Genomic DNA, 20,650 nt, shown 5'->3' with positions numbered 1-20,650 from the left:
CATTCGGACCCCAGGGCAGCAGCCCCACCTTCAGGCATGGTCCTGGCGCTGACGTAGGCTGCCACACTGCACCGTTCCTCAGGGGTGTCTTGGTTGCAAGCCTGCAGCTCGATGCGATAGCCCGTGAAGTGTCGCAAGCCGGAGATGACCAGCGACTCCTTGTTCACCACCTTCTCAAAGGGCCTGTGCTCCTCTGGACTCGTGGGCGTGCTGGTCGAGGAAGTGTTGGGGAAAGCTGCCACCGTGGGCACGGCCACCGTCACATTCCCAATATCGCCAAGGGACCTGCGTTTCCGAGATGGCCTGGAATGACAGTAGGACGTGCATGATCACACCATCACCATCATTTTTTTTTTTTAAATGACGCTGGAGAATTAAAAGGCTCGATGAAGAAGAAAGATCAGAGTGCAGGAGGGTGCAGCGGTGGGGAACATGGATTACAACGCAGACTGCCAGGAATGACCACCCAGAGCAGCTTTCAAGATGCCCTTGTGAGTATCTGAAGGATTAGAGCAGGCCCACCTCGTGAGGGATGAGGGCTTCTAAGACCATCAATAGTAGACACACACCGATATTCCCCTCGACAGGCTCGATTTCAGGTTTTTCATTTTGCAGATAAATAGGCCAGCCAGGGTCAGTGACAAAAATAAGACACTAAAAGCACGTAAGAGTCTAGCTTTTCAGGAAGCCCTGCCAAATGGCATTTGCTCAATGGTCCAAGCTACTGATCGACATCGTCAGTTTAAACAGGAAAAAATCATCTTCTCCTTCTTATGACTGCTTAGGGCACCTGCATAATTTGAGTGATTAAGCTGTAATTTTTAGAAAAGGAATCACAGCACTCAGGTCAGGAAGATTAACTCCAAGAAACATCTGGGCAATCCGCACACTTCTCTCCATCCCTTGAAAAGATACATCAAACAGCAGATGTTGATAGCTAGCAAATTTTAAAATACAAAGAAAAAAGGATAAAGGAGAAAATGTAGGCTGGGCGAGGTGGCTCACGCCTATAATTCCAGTACTTTGGGAGGCCCAGGCAGGCAGATAACCTGAGGTCAGGAGTTCGAGACCAGTCTGGCCAACATGGGGAAACCCCGTCTCTACTGAAAATACAAAAATTAGCTGAGCCTGGTGGTGTACAGCTATAATCCCAGCTACTCAGGAGGCTGAGGCAAGAGAGTCGCTTGAACCCAGGAGGCGGAGGTTGCAGTGAGCCAAGATTGTGCCACTGCACTCCAGCCTGGGTGACAGAGCGAGACTCTGCCTCAAAAAAAAGAAAGAAAAGAAAAGAAAATATAAATCACTCACAAATCCACAGCCCACTGCTTCCTTTGGGCAATTTTTTCCCTGTAAATATTATGTGTGAACATGATAAGCATCAAGCCTGTTTTATAAGTAAACTTTGTTTACTTGTTATATTGGAAGCATTTATTAAATATTTTCCTTTCAACATAACATCTTAACTAAGAGAGAATTTTGGGATTTTTCCTTTTTAATGTTAGGGTTTTCCCCCATCACCTACAGAAGTAGCATGTGCTCCCTGCAGAAAACTTGGTAAATGATGAATGACTGTAAAATATTCCATTTACTACATGAGTCATCATTCACTTAACCATCGTCCTTATTTTACTTAATTTATTCTGAGACAGAGTTTCACTCATGTCACCCAGGCTAGAGTGCAGTGGTGCAATCTCGGCTCACTGCAACTTCCACCTCCTGGGTTCAGGCTATTCTCCTGCCTCAGCCTCCTGAGTAGCTGGGATTACAGGCGTCTGCCACCATGCCCAGTAAATTTTTGTATTTTTAGTAGAGACGGAGTTTCGCCATGTTGGCCAGGCTGGTCTGGAACTCCTGACCTCAGGTGATCCACCCACCTCAGTCTCCCAAAGTGCTAAGATTACAGGCATGAGCCACCGTGCCTGGCTCCCTTTTTTTTTTTTTTTTTTTTTGCTGTTATAAATATTCCTTTGATCATTATCTGATTGTCTTATTACTTCCCCAAAGTAGATTCCTAGAGGAAAATATCACTAGGTTCAGGGAGATAAGAAACTCTTTAAGCTTCTTAATATCTACAGCTAAATGGTTGTCCAGAAACTCTAAACTGACTTCTGGTTCCACCAGCAGGCCATGAGACTGCATTCCAGGACAATCTCAGCAACCCTAACCTTAACAGTTTTTTTTTTTTTTTTTTTTTTTCTTTCTGTGTTTGTTTAGTTTGTCTAGATTTTTAACCCAAGAGATTAAAAATATGCTATCACTCGACTATGTTATTTGTGGATCTTTATAATACTGTGACTTCATTTTTCCTTTATTGATTCTCTGTGATTCTCCAAAGAATTGTCCCCTCCTTGTCCTTTGTTTTTCCATGAATTCCTTGTGCTTTCCTTACTCCTGTGTTGTTTATTCGTTAAAGATATTAACCTTTTATGTATCATGCTACACAACTTACACTTTTCCATTTGCCAGTAAGCTTTCTTTAAATGGTTTGATACAGGCTTTCATGTTTATTTATACAATTTAATATATCAGTAACATTTTAAAATTTGTTCCCTTACAAGTCATTCTAGATGGGGTTATTATGAGTTGTGCTAAGGTTTTATGGCAATTTGGAAAGGGATCTTTTTCCTTATTTTATATTCTAATTATTGCTGGTATATCTACAGTTTTTTTTTAGTTATTTCTATTGTACCTACTTTCCCAAACTCTAACTCATTTTAAAAGTTTCATAATTGGCTTTCTTGGGTTTTTAATGATACACTAGAAGAGGGGTCAGCAAATTTTCCCGTAAAGGGCTAGATAATAAATATTTTGGGTTTTGCAAGCCAAATGACCTCTGTCACAACTACTCTGTCATTGTAGCTTAAAGCAGCCCTAGATGATGTGTAAACAAGTGGGTGGGGTTGCATTCCAATAAGAGTTCATTTACAAAAACAGGCAGCTAGCCCATGGGCCATAGTTTGCCTACCCTTGAGCTAGACACTCTGCAAATAGCAATGACTTTATTTCCCACATTCCATTCTTTACAACTGTAATTTCTGTTTCTTGTCTTATTACATTGGCTGGATGCCCAGAGAAATGTTAATTAGTAATGATGAGATGGGGTTTCCTTGTTTTGTTCCTAAGTATACTAAGAATAATTTTAAGAATGACGTTAGCTTGGCTGTTGGTTTAACCTAGGTAACATTTATCTTGTAGAAGAAATATTCTATTACTAGTTTTATGAGTGGCCTCTTTTTTTTTTCCTCCCCTTTCTCTAAGTTAGGAATTTTAAATTAAGATTATTGAAATAGATATGATCTTCCTTATTGCGCCTCTTGATGAAATAGATGATGTTATCAAATCTTCTGATCTTAAACCATCCTTGCATTTTGGGGATAAACAATATTGCCAGTGCAGTGTTTTATTTGGGACATTTGAATCTAATATCACATATTAGCTTGGCCTGTGGCTTTTGTTCAGTGCAGTATCTTTGTCAAGTTTTTTTTTTTTTTTTTTTTTGAGACAGAGTCTCACTCTGTTGCCAGGCTGGAGTGTGCAATGGTGTGATCTCAGCTCACTGCAACCTCTGCCTCCTGGGTTGAAGTGATTCTCCTGCCTCAGCCTTCCAAGTAGCTGGGATTACAGGCATGTGCCACCATATCTGGCTAATGTTTGTATTGTTAGTAGAGACAGGGTTTCACCATGTTGGCCAGGATAGTCTCAATGTCTTGACATTGTGATCTGCCCACCTTGGCCTCCCAAAGTACTGGGATTACAGGCGTGAGCCACCGTGCCCAGCCTCTTTGTCAAGTTCTTTAAGGGTGTTATGTTCATTTCATAATATGAACTGGGATAATTTTTATAGATTTCTGTGCCCTAAAATAGTTTTTATATTATAGGAAATAGATGCTCTTTCAGAACTTGAAAGAACATGTCTATAAAACTCTCCAGGCCAAGGGACTTTTTTGAGGAAATTAATTGACACATATCTTTTTCCAAGGTTCATAACCACTTAATTTTTCTGCTTCTTTTTGAATCCATTTGGACAAGTTAAATTTTTCCACCATGCTGAAACTTTCAAACTGAGCAAGTGCACAGTTGTCCAAAGAACTTAACACATTAAAATTTTCTTCAGACACTAGTTTTATGTCATCTTCTTTCCTTCTGGTTTCCCTTTGATTATGTTTACCATAGGCTTAGCTGTTATTGCTTTTCCCTTCCTGTCTAATACATTTATATTTTATAGTTTAAAGTTTATTTCTTAATGTATCAATCCATTTAAGTCTGCTAACTAACATCAAAGCCAAGCTTTGGCAATATTCTACAAGTGAAGGTATGTGATATTCACGTTTTCATTATTTTCCAAAAGGACTTCAATGGAAGTTTCCATTTCTGCTTTGACCCAATAGATATGTAAGTGTTTAACTTTTTAACTTTTTTTTTTTTTTTTTTTTTTAAGATGGAGTCTCGCTCTATTGCCCAGGCTGGAGGGCAGTGGCCTGATCTCGGCTCACTGCAACCTCCGCCTCCCGGGTTCAAGTGATTCTTCTGCCTCAACCTCCCGAGTAGCTGGGACCACAGGCACGTGTTACCACATCTGGCTAATTTTGGTATTTCGAGTAGAGATAGGGTTTCACCATATTGGCCAGGCTGGTCTCAAGCTCCTGACTTCGTGAGAAGCCTTGGCCTCCCAAAGTGCTGGGATTACAGGTGTGAGCCACTGCACCCAGCCTGTAAGTGTTTGTTAACCACCAAGAAGTAAAGTTTTCTGTTTAAACTTTTGAAATTAACTTTTAGTTTCTATTGCAACGTCATCAGAAAATGTGTGGTCAGAAAACAAATCCTACTTTGGGGGCATTTGTTAAGATTTTCTTTGTGGTCTTTTTGTATTAAAAGACCAACAACATTCTAGAATGGAAAAGAAAACAGCTCCACCACTGATCAAGCCAAAGATACATCCATATGAGCAAGATTCAGATAATTTCTATACATGCAATAGGTCTTGTGAAAATAACCAAGACGCTGGTGCTTCATGAATAACTACTGAGAAATTGAAACCTGAATAACCAGAGATGTAAAACGGGCTCATCAAATAGGCCAAATGGGTTTATATACCAAAAAGATTATAACCAAAAAGACCATGAAGTGGCAAAAGACAAAGCATCAACTGAGTGTTCTACTTCTTACAAAGGCAGAATTTTTTTTTTTTTTGAGACAGAGTCTTGCTCTGTTGCCTAGGCTGGAGTGCAGTGGGGTGATCTCGGCTCACTGCAACTTCCAATTTCTGGGTTCAAGCGATTCTCCTGCCTCAGCCTCCCAAGTAGCTGGGATTACAGGCGTGTATCACCATGGCCCCACTAAGTTTTGTATTTTTAGTAGAGATGGGGTTTCGCCATGTTGGCCAGGCTGGTTTTGAACTCCTGACCTCAGGTGATCCGCCTGCCTGGGCCTCCCAAAGTGCTGGGATGACAGACATGAGCCACGGTGCCCACCCTAGGCAGCATTTCATTATCCAACAATCCCACACTAAACTGGTGGTCTCAACCAAGGGTCCTTCTGCCCCCATCCCCCAGGGGGATATTTAGCAACGTCTGAAGATATTTTTGGTTATTACTACTTTGGGGGGAAGACATGCTACTGGCATCAGATGAGTGGAAGCCAGTGATGCTGCTTAGTGTTGCTGGACACTGCCCAGGACAGTTTCCATGCCCTAGAATAGTCTGACCCCAAATATGATTTATTATTATTAATTACTATTATGTATTTATTATTTATTTATTTATTTATTTATTTATTTATTTATTTTTTGAGACAGAGTCTTGCTCTGTCACCCAGGCTGGAGTGCAGTGGCGAGATCTCAGCTCACTGCCACCTCCGCCTCCAGGGTTCAAGCGATTCTCCTGCCTCGGCCTCCCAAGTAGCTGGGACTACAGGCGTGTGTCACCACGTCCAGCTAATTTTTATATTTCTTGGAGTGACGGAGTTTCACCATCTTGGTCAGGCTGGTCTCGAACTCCTGGCCTCAAGTGATTGCCCCGCCTGGACCTCCCAAAGTGTTGGGATTACAGGCGTGAGCTACCACGTCCCGCTGTGGCCCCCAAATATTATGAATAGCAGGACTGAGATTGAGATCCACTCTGGACCAAGCCCACACATTTTTAGATCCTTCTTGGCCACAGATAGTATTGCAAATGGCCACTAGAGGTCATATCAGGCCACACAGGTGCCTGGAAAAAAATAAACACTCCACTAAAGGAAGAAAATCCCTCCAAGTGGTCCCAGCTTGCCTCTTTAGTCTCACCTCCTGTTCCTCCCAAAAGCCCCCGATGGGTAACATCTCCTTGCCTTTCTCCCAAGTTCTCCAAGGTTTTCCTCTCTCCCAGGACCCTACTGCTTCATTCTCCTAAGACACGAGTTGAAAAGAAACGTCCCTGGCCCGGCGCGGTGGCTCACGCCTGTAATCCCAGCACTTTGGGAGGCCAAGGTGGGCGAGAGTTCGAGACCAGCCTGACCAACACGGAGAAACCCCGTCTCTACTAAAAATACAAAAATTAGCTGGGCGTGGTGGCGCATGCCTATAATCCCAGCTACTCGGGAGGCTGAGGCAGGAGAATCGCTTGAATCCGGGAGGTGGAGGTTGAGGTGAGCCGAGATTGCACCACTGCACTCCAGACTGGGCAACAAGAGTGAAACTCCATCTCAAACAAAAAAAAAAAAGAGAGAAAGAAAGGAAAGAAAGGAAAGAAAGGAAAGAAAGGAAAGAAAGGAAGAAAGGAAGAAAGGAAGAAAGAAAGAGAGAGAAAGAAAGAAAGAAAGAAAGAAAGAAAGAAAGAAAGAAAGAAAGAAAGAAAGAAAGAAAGAAAGAAAGAAAGAAAGAAAGAAAGAAAGAAAAGAAAGAAAGAAAGGAAGGAAGGAAGAAAGGAAGAGAGAGAGAGAGAAAGGAAAGAAGGAAGGAAGGAAGGAAGGAAAGAAGGAAGGAAGGAAGGAAGGAAGGAAGCAAGCGGTCCCTGACTCTCCTCTGTAGAATTCAGTGAGCGACACGGTGTTCTTTTGTTCATATCCTGTCACCCTTTCATGAAAACATTCTGTTTCCAGACCACCCTCCCTTCATGGTATAGGAGTTGCTGGGTCGGGGCACCCAGCCGCGGGGAGCTCAGACTCTGGGGACCCCCACCCACTTCTGCAAATGCACGTGGGAGGTGCAAAGAGATGTTTAGTGAGCCAACAGTGGCTGCAAACAGAAGGCAGGGAGGAGGTACCCAGGAAGCACTCACGTGCTTCTATGTTTTAGCAAGAGTGTGTTAGTGAAGATTTCCCCCCACCATTCATGCCCAGATTTCATTTCAGAGTGAAGGCATTGAATTTCTGAATTTGTGAAGCATCTCGTCTCCAGCACAGCAGCCCACCGCATGCAAAAAGCCACAGAAACCCCTGCGTTCTCCGAGGCGTCTGCCTGGCACCCCGCCGGCCCTGCACGGAGCAGGCACCAGGGGTCGTACAGGTGAGTCATACCTAGGGTCCTCGGCACCAGTGCCTGAAGAGGTTTTTCTGTGGAAATAAAACCAACTGCTTTGAGGACAGAGGGAACTTCATTAGACAGACCACTGGGCTCTGACACTTGGAGGTCACATTGTGTTCGAGTAAGGGCACCTTGGCTTTGAACCTGGACCACTTGCTCCCATCACTTGCTGGAGGGAGGGAGCTACATCTTCGACAGCAGGTGCAGGGGCCCGGCAAGGGACGGGGGAGAAATCAGAGAAAATTCTCCCCCAGAGACGGCCTGCGGAGGTGGCCCTGGGATGTCAAATGTGACTACATGTGGACACAACTGACTCAGTCACTTCTCCAAGTCTGGCAGCACTTTTTTCTTTTTCTTTTCTTTTCCTTCTTTCTTCTTTCTTTCTCTTTCTGCTTTCTTTCCTCTTTCTTTCTCCTTTCCTCTTTCGTTCTCTCTCCCTCTCTCCCCTTCCTTCCTTCTTTTCTTTTCCTTCCTCTTTCTTTTTCTTCTTTCTTTCCTTTTTCTTTTTTCTTTCTTCCTTTTTCTTTTCATTTTCTCTTTCTCTTTCTTTTTCTCCTTCCTTCCTTCCTTCCTCCCTCCCTTCCTCTCTCTCTTTCCTTTTTTTTCCTTCTCGCTCTCTCTCTCTTTCTCTCTTTCTTTCTTTCTTTCCTTTTTGAGACAGGGTCTTGCTCTGTTGCCCAGGCTGGAGTGCAATGGTGCCATCATAGCTCACAGCAGCCTCCAACTCCTGTGCTCAAGCAATGCTCTCGCCTCAGCCTCCAGAGTAGCTGGGACTACAAGGCATGCACCACCATGTCTGGCTATTTTTGTTTCTTTTTTCAGTAGAAATAGGGTCTCACTCTGTTGCTCAGGCTGGTCTCCACCTCTGGCCTCAACTGATTCTCCCACTTTGGCCTCCCAAAGTGCTGGGATTACAGGAGGGAGCTACTGCGCCCAGCCAACATTTCATTTTTAACAGGTGAAACAGTAACCACTTCAATGCCTGGGCTGTCCCACTGAACATTCTTTTGGACTCGGGGTCATTGGGGAACGTGTAAGAAAAAAAAAAGAAAAAAAAAGAGAATTCTTACACATTGTTGGTTCTGGGAGAAAAGTCTGCTCGGGAGAGTAACATTGGTAAACATCTGAACAGATACTTTTCATTTTTTTTTAGAGACAGGGTCTCGCTCTGTCACCCAGGCTGGAGTGCAGTGGCGCCATCATTGCTCATTGCAGCCTCGATCTCCTGGGCTCTTATGATCCTTCTTTCTCAGCCTCCCCACAGGCTAGGAGTTCAGGCATGCATTACCATGCCTGGCTAATTTTTAAATTGTCTTTTTGTAGAGATGGGGTCTCATTATGTTGCCCAGGCTGGCCTCAAGCAACCCTACCACCTCGGCTTCCCAAGTAGGTGGGACCACAGGCTTACACCACTGTACCCAGCTAAACCCTCAATCATCATGGCCAGGCGCGGTGGCTCACACCTATAATCCCAGCACTTTGGGAGGCCGAGGCAGGCAGATCACCTGAGGTCAGGAGTTCGAGACCAGCCTGACCAACATAGTGAACCCTGTCTCTACTAAAAATGTAAAAATTAGCTGGGCGTGGTGGTGCGTGCCTGTAGTCCCAGCTACTTGGGAGGCTGAGGCACGAGAATTACTTGAACCCGGGGAGAGGAGGTTGTGGTGAGCCGAAACTGCACCACTGCACTCCAGCCTGGACAACAGACGGAGACTCTGTTACAAAAATAAAAAAATAAAAATAAAAGAGAGAGAGAGAGAGAAAAGCCTTAATTATCTAATGGTGTTTGTTTTGGAACTCAGATGGAGACCAGCTTGGGAGAGGTAAGAAAGGCAAAGGCTGAGTTTTGTCCATTTTTCCCCTTTTGTGTGATTATTTGCTCTTCCTGATAAAATTCCGCTCGAAATTTCGAAATTCCAAGATCTCTTCCTCCAGGAAAGGGCTGCATTCAGACTCCACCCACCCTTCTGCCATCTCTGGGTCCCACTACCTCTGGGTCCCTAAGCAATGACCAGCACCAAGCCAACTGGCACCCACTAAGACAGCCCAGCGCCAAGTCCTGACCTGGGGACGAAAACCACATTGTGCAGGTAATCCTCAAACGTCTTCCTAAACGAGGACTCCTCCAGCTCCTTCAGGATCTGAGAGTCTGTCTTTGGACAGGAGCAACATTCACCGGCTGAATCCTCATATTCACTCTGGTTGTGCTTCTGAGAATCTTCAGACTCGAATGGTGGAGACCAGGTCCTGGAGGGCAGCTTCAGCCCTGGAGAAAGAAACAGAAAAGCGGGGCTCACGTCTCTGCGGCTGAACACACACACACACGCACACACGCACACACACATCCACACACACGCACCCCACACACACACACCCCACACACACACACCATACACATACCACACACACACCCACCACACACACATACACCCACCACACACATCCACACACACCACACATACACCACACACATCCACACACACCCACCACACACACACACCACACACACATACACCACATACCCCATACACACCCACCACACACACACCCACCACACACACACACACCACACACACACACCACACACACCACCACACACCACACAAATCACACACACACCACACACCACACATACACCACACCACGCACACTACACACACACACCACACATGCACCAACACACCACACACCACACACACTACACACACACCACACACGCATCACACACACCACACACCACACACCACACACACCCACACACCACCACTTACACACACCACGCAAATCACACACCACACGACACACATTCACACCACACACTACACACACGACACACCCACGCCACACACCACACAAATCACACACATACCACACATGATACACCCACACCACACACACCACACAAATCACACACACACCACACAAATCACACACACACGACAAACACCCAGGCTACACACCACAAACACACCACACCCCCCCACACACACACACACATACAGTGAAGAGGGATCACCTTCTCAGAGAGGCTGAGCTGAGACACAGCCTAGATTCAAGTTCCGCTTTGGAAAAAAGCCAGACACTATGGTTCACGCCTGTGGTCCCAGCTACTTGGGTGGCTGAGGTGAGAGGATCGCTTGAGCCCAGGAGGCCAAGGCTGCAGTGAGCTGCGATTGCGCCCCTACACTTCGGCCTGGGTGACAGCGTAGAACCCTGTCTCAAAGATTAAAAATATAGCCGAACACAGTGGCTCACACCTGTAATCCTGGCACTTTTGGAGGCCGAGGTGTGAGGATCACTTGAGCCCAGGAGTTCAAGACCAGCCTGGGCAATGTGGTGAAACCCTGTCTCTACTAAAAATAAAGTAAAATAACCAATAAAAACAGGCCGGACAGATCACACCCGTAATCCCAGCACTTTGGGAGGCCGAGGTAGGCAGACCACCTGACGTCAGGAGTTCGAGACCAGCCTGGTCAATGCGGTAAAACCCCGTCTCTACTAAAAATACAAAAATTAGCCAGGTGTAGTGGTGCTTGACTGTAATCCCAGCTACTCAGGAGGCCAAGGCAGGAGAATCGATTGAACCTGGGAGGTGGAGGTTGCAGTGAGCCGAGATGGCGCCACTGTACTCCAGCCTGGGTGACAGAGCCAGACTCTGTCTCAAAAAAATAAATACATAAAATATCTGTGTCTAGAGTGTCATCTGAGAAGAGCATGTCAACATGTTTTATTATGTTAATGCATAAGTAATTGCAGCTTTTGCCATTAAAGGTAATGGCAAAAAAACCACAATTACTTTTGCACCAACCTAATAGAAACTAACAGGCGCGGTGGCTCACTCCTGTAATCCCAGCACTTTGGGAGGCTGAGGCGGGCGGATCACTTGAGGTCAGGAGGTCCATCTAGCCAACATGGCGAAACCCCGTCTCTACTCAAAATACGAAAGTTAGCCGGACGTGGCGGTGGGTGTCCTGCTAGGGACATTGGGCAACATCTGGAGATATTTTTAGGTGTCAGGACCTGGCTGCAGCATCCTCCTGGAGCGTGGAATGGGGTGGAGAACAGGGATGCTGCTCAGTACCCTGAAATGCCCAGGACAGCCCCACCCCAGAGAATGATCCAACACCAGATATCAAAAACACAAGGTAGAGAAACCCTGACCTAAAGGCATGAGAGGAGACAGAGGAAGGAATTTTTCAAATACGCACAGAAAAGGGAATTTAAAAATTAATAAATGAAGAACACCAGTAGCTTATAAAGGTAACAGTCCTAAAAATACAATACTATTTCTCTCTTTTTTCTTCTTCTTTTTTTTGAGATGGGGTCTTGCTCCGTCGCCCAGGCTGTAGTGCGGTGGCGCAATCTTGGCACACTGCAACCTCTGCCTCCCGGGTTCACGCGATTCTCCTGTCTCAGCTCTCCCGGGTAACTGGGATTACAGATGCACCACCACGCCTGGCTAATTTTTTTTGTATTTTTATTAGAGATGGGGTTTCACCACGTTGGCCAGGCTGGTCTTGAACTCCTGACCGCAGGTGATCCACCTGCCTTGGCCTCCCAAAGTGCTGGGATTGCAGGCGTGAGCCACTATGCCTGGTCAATTTTTTTTTTTTTTTTTTTTTTTTTAAAATCTGGTAGAGACGGAGTTTTGTCATGTTTACTAGGCTGATCTCAAACTCCTGAGCTCAAACAATCTGCCCGCCTCGGCCTCCCAAAGTGCTGGGATTAGAGGCATGAGCCACCGCACCCAGCCTACAATACTTAAGTACCGCAACTGGTCATGTCTTAACCCCTGAAGTCAAATTCCAGGGTTCTTGTGACCCATGGTGCAAGCACAATTACGCCTCTGGTACAGCCACTAATATGGACGGACACAGCTCTTTACAAGCACAATCTGCAACAGTCCCTGGAGAGTCACCTCCCCTGCTGCCACCTTGCTTGGTGCCTGGTGACTGCTGAGCAAAGGAAATTCCATTGTTCTCTCCTCCCCTTAATGCCTCCAGGATAGACAATAAGCTCTAAATCGTGTATCAAGTACCTTCCTGTGAATGGTGAGTATCGACTCGGAAACCCAAGTATTTATACAGCTTTAAAAGCCTACGAGAGACTGGAAAATACTTCTTATGTTTATAAATAGACCTAGAATAACCTGCCTGGGTTAACTCTGATGGGAGCTAGTTACAGCAATACAGATGGAAAAAAAAAATGTAGAACTACCTGAATAAGGGAAGCTCCTGGTATTATTATTATTATTATTATTATTATTATTATTTGGAGAGGAAGAGATATTTGTTCAGGCACAGGTATCATTCCTGATACCTGCTACCTCTTCCTAGAATCCACTGCAGGAAACCTGGTACACTGTGGTTTTTCTGAGATTAGAAAGATGAAGCACAATGGGCCGGGCGCGGTGGCTCACGCCTGTAATCCCAGCACTTTGGGAGGCCGAGGCGATCACGAGGTCAGGAGATCGAGACCATCCTGGCTAACACGGTGAAACCCCGTTTCTACCAAAAAATTAGCCAGGCGTGGTGGCAGGCGCCTGTAGGGCCCAGCTACTCGGGAGGCTGAGGGGGGAGAATGGCGTGAATCCAGGAGGCGGAGCTTGCAGTGGGCCAAGATTGTGCCACTGCACTCCAGCCTGGGCGACACAGCGAGATCACGTCTCAAAAAAAAAAAAAAAAAAAAAGAAAATTAAGCATAATGAAGTCTCTAGCGTCATCAGATTCACAAAGACATAAAGGAGGATGGTGGGTGCTGGGGCTGACGGAAGGAGAAGGGGGGTGAGTGTTTCAGGGGACAGTTTCAGTTTGGGAAGTTGAGAAAGTTCTGGAGATGATGGTGGTGATGGTCACACAACCACGGCAACGCACTTGATGCGGCGAAACTGTGCCCTTAAACACAGTTACAATAATAAATTGTATGTGATGTCTATTTTACGATAACAGCACATACCCTAGTGATATTAACAGGAAGGGTTTGTAAGCTTATTTATTTGTGTGTGTGTGTATTAAATTGTGGAAAAATAAATGTCATATAAAATTTACCAATTTACCATCTCAATCTTTTTTTTTTTTTTTTTTTTTTTAAGATGGAGTCTCATTCTGTTGCCAGACTGGAGTGCAGTGGCGCGATCTCACCTCACTGCAAGTTCCGCCTCCCGGGTTCACGCCATTCTCCCGCCTCAGCCTCCCGGGTAGCTGGGACTACAGGCACCCATCACCACACCTGGCTATTTTTTTGTATTTTCAGTAAAGACAGGGTTTCACCATGTTAACCAGGATGGTCTCGATCTCCTGACCTCGTGATCCGCCTGCCTCAGCCTCCCAATGTGCTGGGATTACAGGCGTGAGCCACTGCGCCCGGCCGCTAATTTCTGTATTTTTAGTAGAGACGGGGTTTCACCATGTTGCCCAGGCTGGTCTCGAACTCCTGGCCTCAAAGTGACCCACCCACTTCGGCCTCCCAATGTGCTGGGATTACAGGCGTGAGCCACTGCGCCCGGCCGCTAATTTCTGTATTTTTAGTAGAGACGGGGTTTCACCATGTTGCCCAGGCTGGTCTCGAACTCCTGGCCTCAAAGTGACCCACCCACTTCGGCCTCCCAATGTGCTGGGATTACAGGCGTGAGCCACTGCGCCCGGCCGCTAATTTCTGTATTTTTAGTAGAGACGGGGTTTCACCATGTTGCCCAGGCTGGTCTCGAACTCCTGGCCTCAAAGTGACCCACCCACTTCGGCCTCCCAATGTGCTGGGATTACAGGCGTGAGCCACTGTGCCTGGTAAATCTCAACCATTTTAAATGCACAGTTCTGTGGTATTAAGCGCATTCACAGTGTTTTGCAATCATCACCACCATCATCTCCGGAACTTTCTCATCTTCCCAAATTGAAACTCTGTCCCCAACCCGTCCCCTCCTCAGCCCCTGGCACTCCCCATTCTACTTTTTGTCTCTATGAATCTGAGGACTCTAGGGACCTCCTAGGAGTGAAATCACACAGAATTTGTCCTTAGTGAGTTTCCTTTTAATGATATTAACTTTGCGACAATTACAAATAAAACCATGTTTAAACGGTCCCTTGGTAATTAAGAGATTTAGACTTTCAGAATTTATTAAAAAAAAAAAAAAAAGAAAGCTTTGAGTGACATTGCTGGTAGCAGCTCTCACGGGTGGTTCTGGTTACTTGAACGCAGGGCCAACAGCTTACAGCGGAGCTGATGACTGGATTCACCCTGGAGTTATATAAAGCATCGAAGGAGATAAATCACGTTTGCAACCCTCGGTTCAGGCGGGGATGATGTCACACACACACATATAGCATATGAGCTTAGAGCTGGGACAGCTCCCAGAGATCATCTGTCCTCCCGCCCCTTCTCCCAAAAAGGAGGCAGACGGTGACTTGCTTGGGAACCTGGCCAAAACCCTTCAGCAGGTCAGGGCTGGAGCCAAGAGCAAATGTTGAGCTCCCGGCCGCAGCCACACCTCACTCGCCAGCGGCCCCCTGGCCTTCTCCTCCAGGGTCGTGGACTGAGAATATCACTAACAGAAAATATCTCAAGAAAAAGACATCAAGACACACAAGGAAACCAACACTAAAGAGAAAAATGGGCCCAGTGCAGTGACTCATACCTGTAATCCCAGCACTTTGGGAGGCCGAGGTGGGCGGACTACCAGGGGTCAGGAGTTCGAGACCAGCCTGGGCAACAGATCAAGATCCCCACCTCTAAAACATTATTATTATTATTATATATTTTTTCTCAGATGGAGTTTCACTTTTGTTGCCCAGGCTGGAGTGCAGTGGTGCGATCTCAGCTCACTGCAACCTCTGCCTTCCGGGTTCAAGCAATTCTCCTGCCTCAGCCTCCTGAGTAGCTGGGATTACAGGCACATGCCACCATGCCCGGCTACTTTTTGTATTTTGAGTAGAGACGGGGTTTTGCCATGTTGGCCAGGCTGGTCTCGAAGTCCTGACCCCTGCTGGTCCGCCCACCTCGGCCTCCCAAAGTGCTGGGATTACATGTATGAGTCACTGCGCCCGGCCTAAAAAATTATTTTAAACAATTAGCCAGGTGTAGTGTCTCAGGCCTATAGTTCTGAGTAGTCCAGCTACTCAGGAGGCTGAGGTGGGAAGATCGTTTGAGCCCAGGAGTTCGAGGCTGCAGTGAGCTATGATTGTGCCACTGTACTCCAGCCTGGACAACAGAGTGAGACCCTATCTTAAAAAAGAAAAAGAAAAAGAAAAAAGTGACAGATCCTTCTCCGGTTTGATGGGTTTTTAAAAAACCCAATGTTAAAATAATTTTAGGGCCGGGTGCAGTGGCTCACGCCTGTAATCCCAGCACTTTGGGAGGCTGAGGCGGGTAGATCATTTGAGGTCAGGCGTTCAAGATCACCCTGGCCAACATGATGAAACCCTGTCTCTACTAAAAACAAAAAAATTAGCTGGGTGTAGTGGCAGCACCCGTAATCCCAGCTATTCAGGAAGCTGAGGCACAAGAATTGCTTGAACCCGGCAGGTGAAGGTTGCTGTGAGCTGAGATCAAGCCACTGCACTCCAGCCTGGGTGACAGAGTAAGACTCCGTCTCAAAAAATAATAATAATAATTTTAAACTAATGTATACACGCTAGTTTAAGACTTTAAATATTAATCCATTTTCCTTCAGATGGACGGCGGTCCATTAAGTAACAAGATTAAGACTGAAAAATTTGTCATTAAGTTTTATAATAAAAATTATTTATGTAATTATTTATGTTATATTTATAAATATAATTTTTATACAATAAAATGATTACACAACATTGTGAATGCGCTTAATGTCATTTGTATTTTTTTATTTTAATTTTTTTTTTTTAATAGAGACGGGGTCTTGCTCTGTCACCCAGGCTGGAGTGCAGTGGAATAATCATAGCTCACTGCAGACTTGAACTCCTGGGCTCAAGAGATCCTGCCACCTGGGCCTCCCGAGTAACTGGGACTACAGGTGTACACCACCATTGTTTAAAAATTTTTCAGAGATGGGATCTTGCTATGTTGCTCAGGCTGGTCTCAAAGTCCTGGCCTCCAGTGATCCTCCCACCTTGGCCTCCCAATGTGCTGGGATTACAGGCATGAGTGCCAAGCCTGGTGGACATTTTTAATTGACAGTGTGGGGTGGGAGATATGAGATAATCGATTTTTGCTGCCTTCGAGCCTTACAACTAAGGGATCTCAATGGGGCCAAAATCCTTCCCTGACTTTGTCAATAACATGAGTTGTGTTTCTAGCTTTGCATGGATGCCTTGCGTGGGTTAACACAGCTGCATCCCCGTCAGTGTGAGGAGGGATGAAGAGGACAAGGAAGACAGGGAGGGAGAATGAAGGAGAGGGAAGAGGAGAAAATCCCAGAGGGAAATGATGCCAAGACATGTGGAAAATCTGGTTTAGACACAAATCTTCAGAGTGTGTGCTTGTGTTACGATGTTTAAAAATGTGTATGTAGGCCGGGCACAGTGGCTCACGCCTGTAATCCTAGCACTTTGGGAGGCCGAAGCGGGCGGATCACAAGGTCAGGAAATCGAGACCATCCTGTCTAACGGGCTGAAACCCCGTCTCTACTACAAATACAAAAAATTAGCTGGGTGTGGTGGTGGGCGCCTGTAGTCCCAGCTACTCAGGAGGCTGAGGCAGGAGAATGGCGTGAACCTGGGAAGCAGAGCTTGCAGTGAGCCAAGATCACGCCACTGCACTCCAGCCTGGGCGACAAAACGAGACTCCATCTCAGAAAAAAAAAAAAAAAAGGGGGTATGTATAAGCCATAGTGGCTCATGCCTATAATCCCAGCACTTTGGGAGGCTGAGGCAGGTTAATTGCTTGAAGCCGGGAGTTTGAGACCAGACTGAGCAATATAAGGAGACTCCATCTCTACAAAAAGAAGTTTAAAACTTAGCCAGGGCTGGGCACGGTGGCTCCTGCCTGTAATCCCAGCACTTTGGGAGGCCGAGGCGGGTAGATCATTTGAGGTCAGGAGTTCAAGACCAGCCTGGCCAACATGGTAAAACCCTATCTCTACTAAAAATGCAAAAATTAGCCGGGTGTGGTGGCAGGCGCCTGTAGTCCCAGCTACTCAGGAGCCTGAGGCAGGAGAATCGCTTGCGCCTGGGAGGTGCAAGTTGCAGTGACCCGAGATCGCACCACTGTACTCCAGCCTGCGTGACAGAGTGAGACCCTGTCTCAAAAAAAAAAAAAAAAAATAGGCCGGGTGTGATGACTCATGCCTGTAATCCCAGCACTTTCGGAGGCCGAGGCGGGTGGATCACCTGAGGTGGGGAGTTTGAGACCAGCCGCCTGACCAACATGGAGAAAACCCTGTCTCTACTAAAAATACAAAATTAGCCGGGCGTGGTGGCGCGTGCCTGAAATCCCAGCTACTCGGGAGGCTGAAGCAGGAGAATCGCTTGAACCCGGGAGGCAGAGGTCTCGATGAGCCGAGATCGCGCCATTGCACTCCAGCCTGGGCGAGAAGAGTGAAACTCCATCTCAAAAAAGTAAATAAATAAAGTAAATAAATGGCGAGAAGAGTGAAACTCCATCTCAAAAAAGTAAATAAATAAAGTAAATAAATAAATAGATAAAAACATGTATGTATGTTTTCGTATGAGATAGAACGGAGCGTGTGTGTGTGTGGCTCCCGACACTGAGACACGGGAAGGGATGGCTGCTTCGCTAGAGGTGAAGCAAAGTGCATCAGTTACATGTGGGCAAACCTCACCCATCCCAGCACAGCTGCCCGCACTCACCTTTGAGGCAATAATCCAGCTCGAACAGCTCACTGTCTTCCGCCTGCCTCTCCCAGAAAACCAGGTAGTGGGTGATGTTGCCGTTGGGGTCGGAGGGGGGTTTCCACTTCAAAATAATCTGGGATGATGAGTTAGACACTGAGATTGGATCCAGGGGCACGGAGGGGTCTGCCAAAGAGAAAGGAAATGGGTCCACTGTGAGAAAGAGTGTGCACAAAAAGCTGGTGGGCGGATGCAGGGGACACACTAAAGACATCATGAGGGCACGCATCCCAACACTTTGGGCGACCAAGGTGGGCAGATCACGAGGTCAGGAGATCGAGACCATCCTGGCCAACATGGTGAAACTTGGTGTCTAGTAAAAGTAAAAAAAAAAAATAGCCAGGCGTGGTGGTGCACGCCTGTAGTCCCAGCTACTCGGGAGGCTGAGGCAGGAGAATGGCTTGAACCCGGGAGGTGGAGGTTGCAGCGAGCCGAGATTGTGCCACTGCACTCCAGCCTCGCGACAGAGTGAGACTCTGTCTCCAAAAAAAAAAAAAAAAAAAAAAAAAAAAAAGACATTATAAGGATGTTTGCTGCAGTGTTTTTGTTTTTTGTTTTGTTTTTGTTTTTTGTTTTGTTTGTTTTATTTTGTTTGTATTGTTTTTTTGTTTCGGTTTTTGTTTTTGTTTTTGTTTTGTTTTGTTTTGTTTGAGACAGAGTCTTGCTCTGTGACCCAGGCTGGAGTGCAGTGGCGTGATCTCGGCTCACTGCAACCTCCACCTTCTGGGTTCAAGCCATTCTCCTGCCTCGGCCTCCTGAGTAGCTAGGACTACAGGCACCCGCCACCATGCCTGGCTAATTTTTGTAGTTTTGGTAGAGATGGGGTTTTGGCATGTTAGCCAGGCTGGTCTCGAACTCCCGACCTCAGGTGATCCGCCTGCTTTGGCCTCCCAAATTGCTGGGATTACAGGTGTGAGCCACGGTGTCCAGCCGCCGCAGTGTTCTTTAACATTGGAGAAAACTGGAGACGTACGGGGAATCCTCATCCAATCAGGGCACGGGATACCAAGCGGTAGCCCATTCACATCCCAGATTACGTGAGCATTCATTTATCCTTTTCTGCAACAAACACTAACGCTCTCTGACTATGAGCTAAACTCTCTCTGTTCTGGGCTCTGGGTAGATGCCGCTGGGAAAAGAGAGGATGGTGGGAAGAGACCAGTAAACTTACATTTTTCTGATTAACATCCGTCCCTAATTGAACCCGGTCGTGGGGAGACTTGAAGCCACTGGATCATGTCAATGACCTGGCATTCAGTCTACAAAACTTTCCCCTCAAGAATGGAGGTGGCTGACGGAGTGGCTCATACCTGTAATCCCAGTACTTTGGGAGGCTGAGGCGGGAGGATTGCTTGAGCTCAGGAGTTTGAGACCAGCCTGGGTCACATAGCAAGACCCTGTCTCTACTAAAAATCATAAAAACCAGCCAGGCACGAGGAAGCACGCCTGTGGTCCCAGCTAGTTGGGATGCTGAGATGGGAGGATCGCTGGAACTCAGGAGGCTGATGCTGCAGTGAGCTGTGATCGCACGACTGCACTCCAGCCTGGGCGACAGAACAAGATCCTTTCTCAAAGAAAGAAAGAAAGAAAGAAAGAAAAAAACCAACCAACCAAACAAAACCCAAAAAACCCAAAGTAACAGAGGTGGCTGAGGGAGCTGAGGGTGGGGAAGGAGTCCAAACACCTGGGAGCCAGACGTTTCTGAAAACTGTCTTTTGGTATCACTGAAAGATATAGGATGAGAGGGGATTAACTGAAGAAGATAGGGTGATTTATATAGTTTGAATTCGAGGCCGGGCACGGTGGCTCATGCCTGTAATCACAGCACTTCAGGTGGCCGAATCACCTGAAACATCTGAGATCAGGAGTTTGAGACCACACCCGGCCAACATGGTGAAACCGTGTCTCTACTAAAAAAAAAAACAAAAATTAGCTGCACATGGTGGTGGGCGCCTGTAATCTCAGCTTCCTGGGAGGCTGAGGCACGAGAATCTTGAACCCGGGAGGTGAAGGTTGCAGTGAGCCGAGAATGCGCCATTGAACTCCAGCCTGGGAGACAAGAGCGAAACTCCGTTGAAAAAAAAAAAAAGGGCCGGGTGCGGTGGCTCACGCCTGTAATCCCAGCACTTTGGGAGGCCAAGATGGGCGGATCATGAGGTCAGGAGATCAAGACTACAGTGAAACCCCGTCTCTACTGGAAATACAAAAACTAGCTGGGCATGGTGGCGGGCACCTGTAGTCCCAGCTACTTGGGAGACTGAGGCAGGAGAATGGCGTGAACTCGGGAGGTGGAGCTTGCAGTGAGCCGAGACTGCGCCACTGTACTCCAGCC

General features: G+C 46.6%; 1 protein-coding gene across 3 annotated transcripts in view; it reads right to left on the bottom strand.

The window, feature by feature from the left end:
- The window catches only part of INSR (insulin receptor), a 187,395-nt gene that overhangs the window by 30,767 nt on the left and 135,978 nt on the right, over positions 1 to 20,650 (bottom strand). For 2 of the 3 annotated variants that reach the window (XM_037994474.2, XM_037994475.2), the window contains exons 9-12: positions 18,277 to 18,444; positions 9,563 to 9,764; positions 7,492 to 7,527; positions 29 to 303 (exon numbers count right to left, since the gene is read on the bottom strand). In XM_037994474.2, the coding sequence (XP_037850402.2) occupies positions 29 to 303; positions 7,492 to 7,527; positions 9,563 to 9,764; positions 18,277 to 18,444 (681 nt within the window). The remainder of the gene's footprint in view (positions 1 to 28; positions 304 to 7,491; positions 7,528 to 9,562; positions 9,765 to 18,276; positions 18,445 to 20,650) is intronic. The other variant, XM_037994476.2, reaches the window with a different exon arrangement.

The sequence above is a fragment of the Chlorocebus sabaeus genome, chromosome 6, assembly GCF_047675955.1.
Source record: "Chlorocebus sabaeus isolate Y175 chromosome 6, mChlSab1.0.hap1, whole genome shotgun sequence".
Classification (NCBI taxonomy): Eukaryota; Metazoa; Chordata; class Mammalia; order Primates; family Cercopithecidae; genus Chlorocebus; species Chlorocebus sabaeus.
The sequence above is the reverse complement of the archived record's forward strand: the minus strand, read 5'-3'. Positions and strand labels throughout refer to the sequence as shown.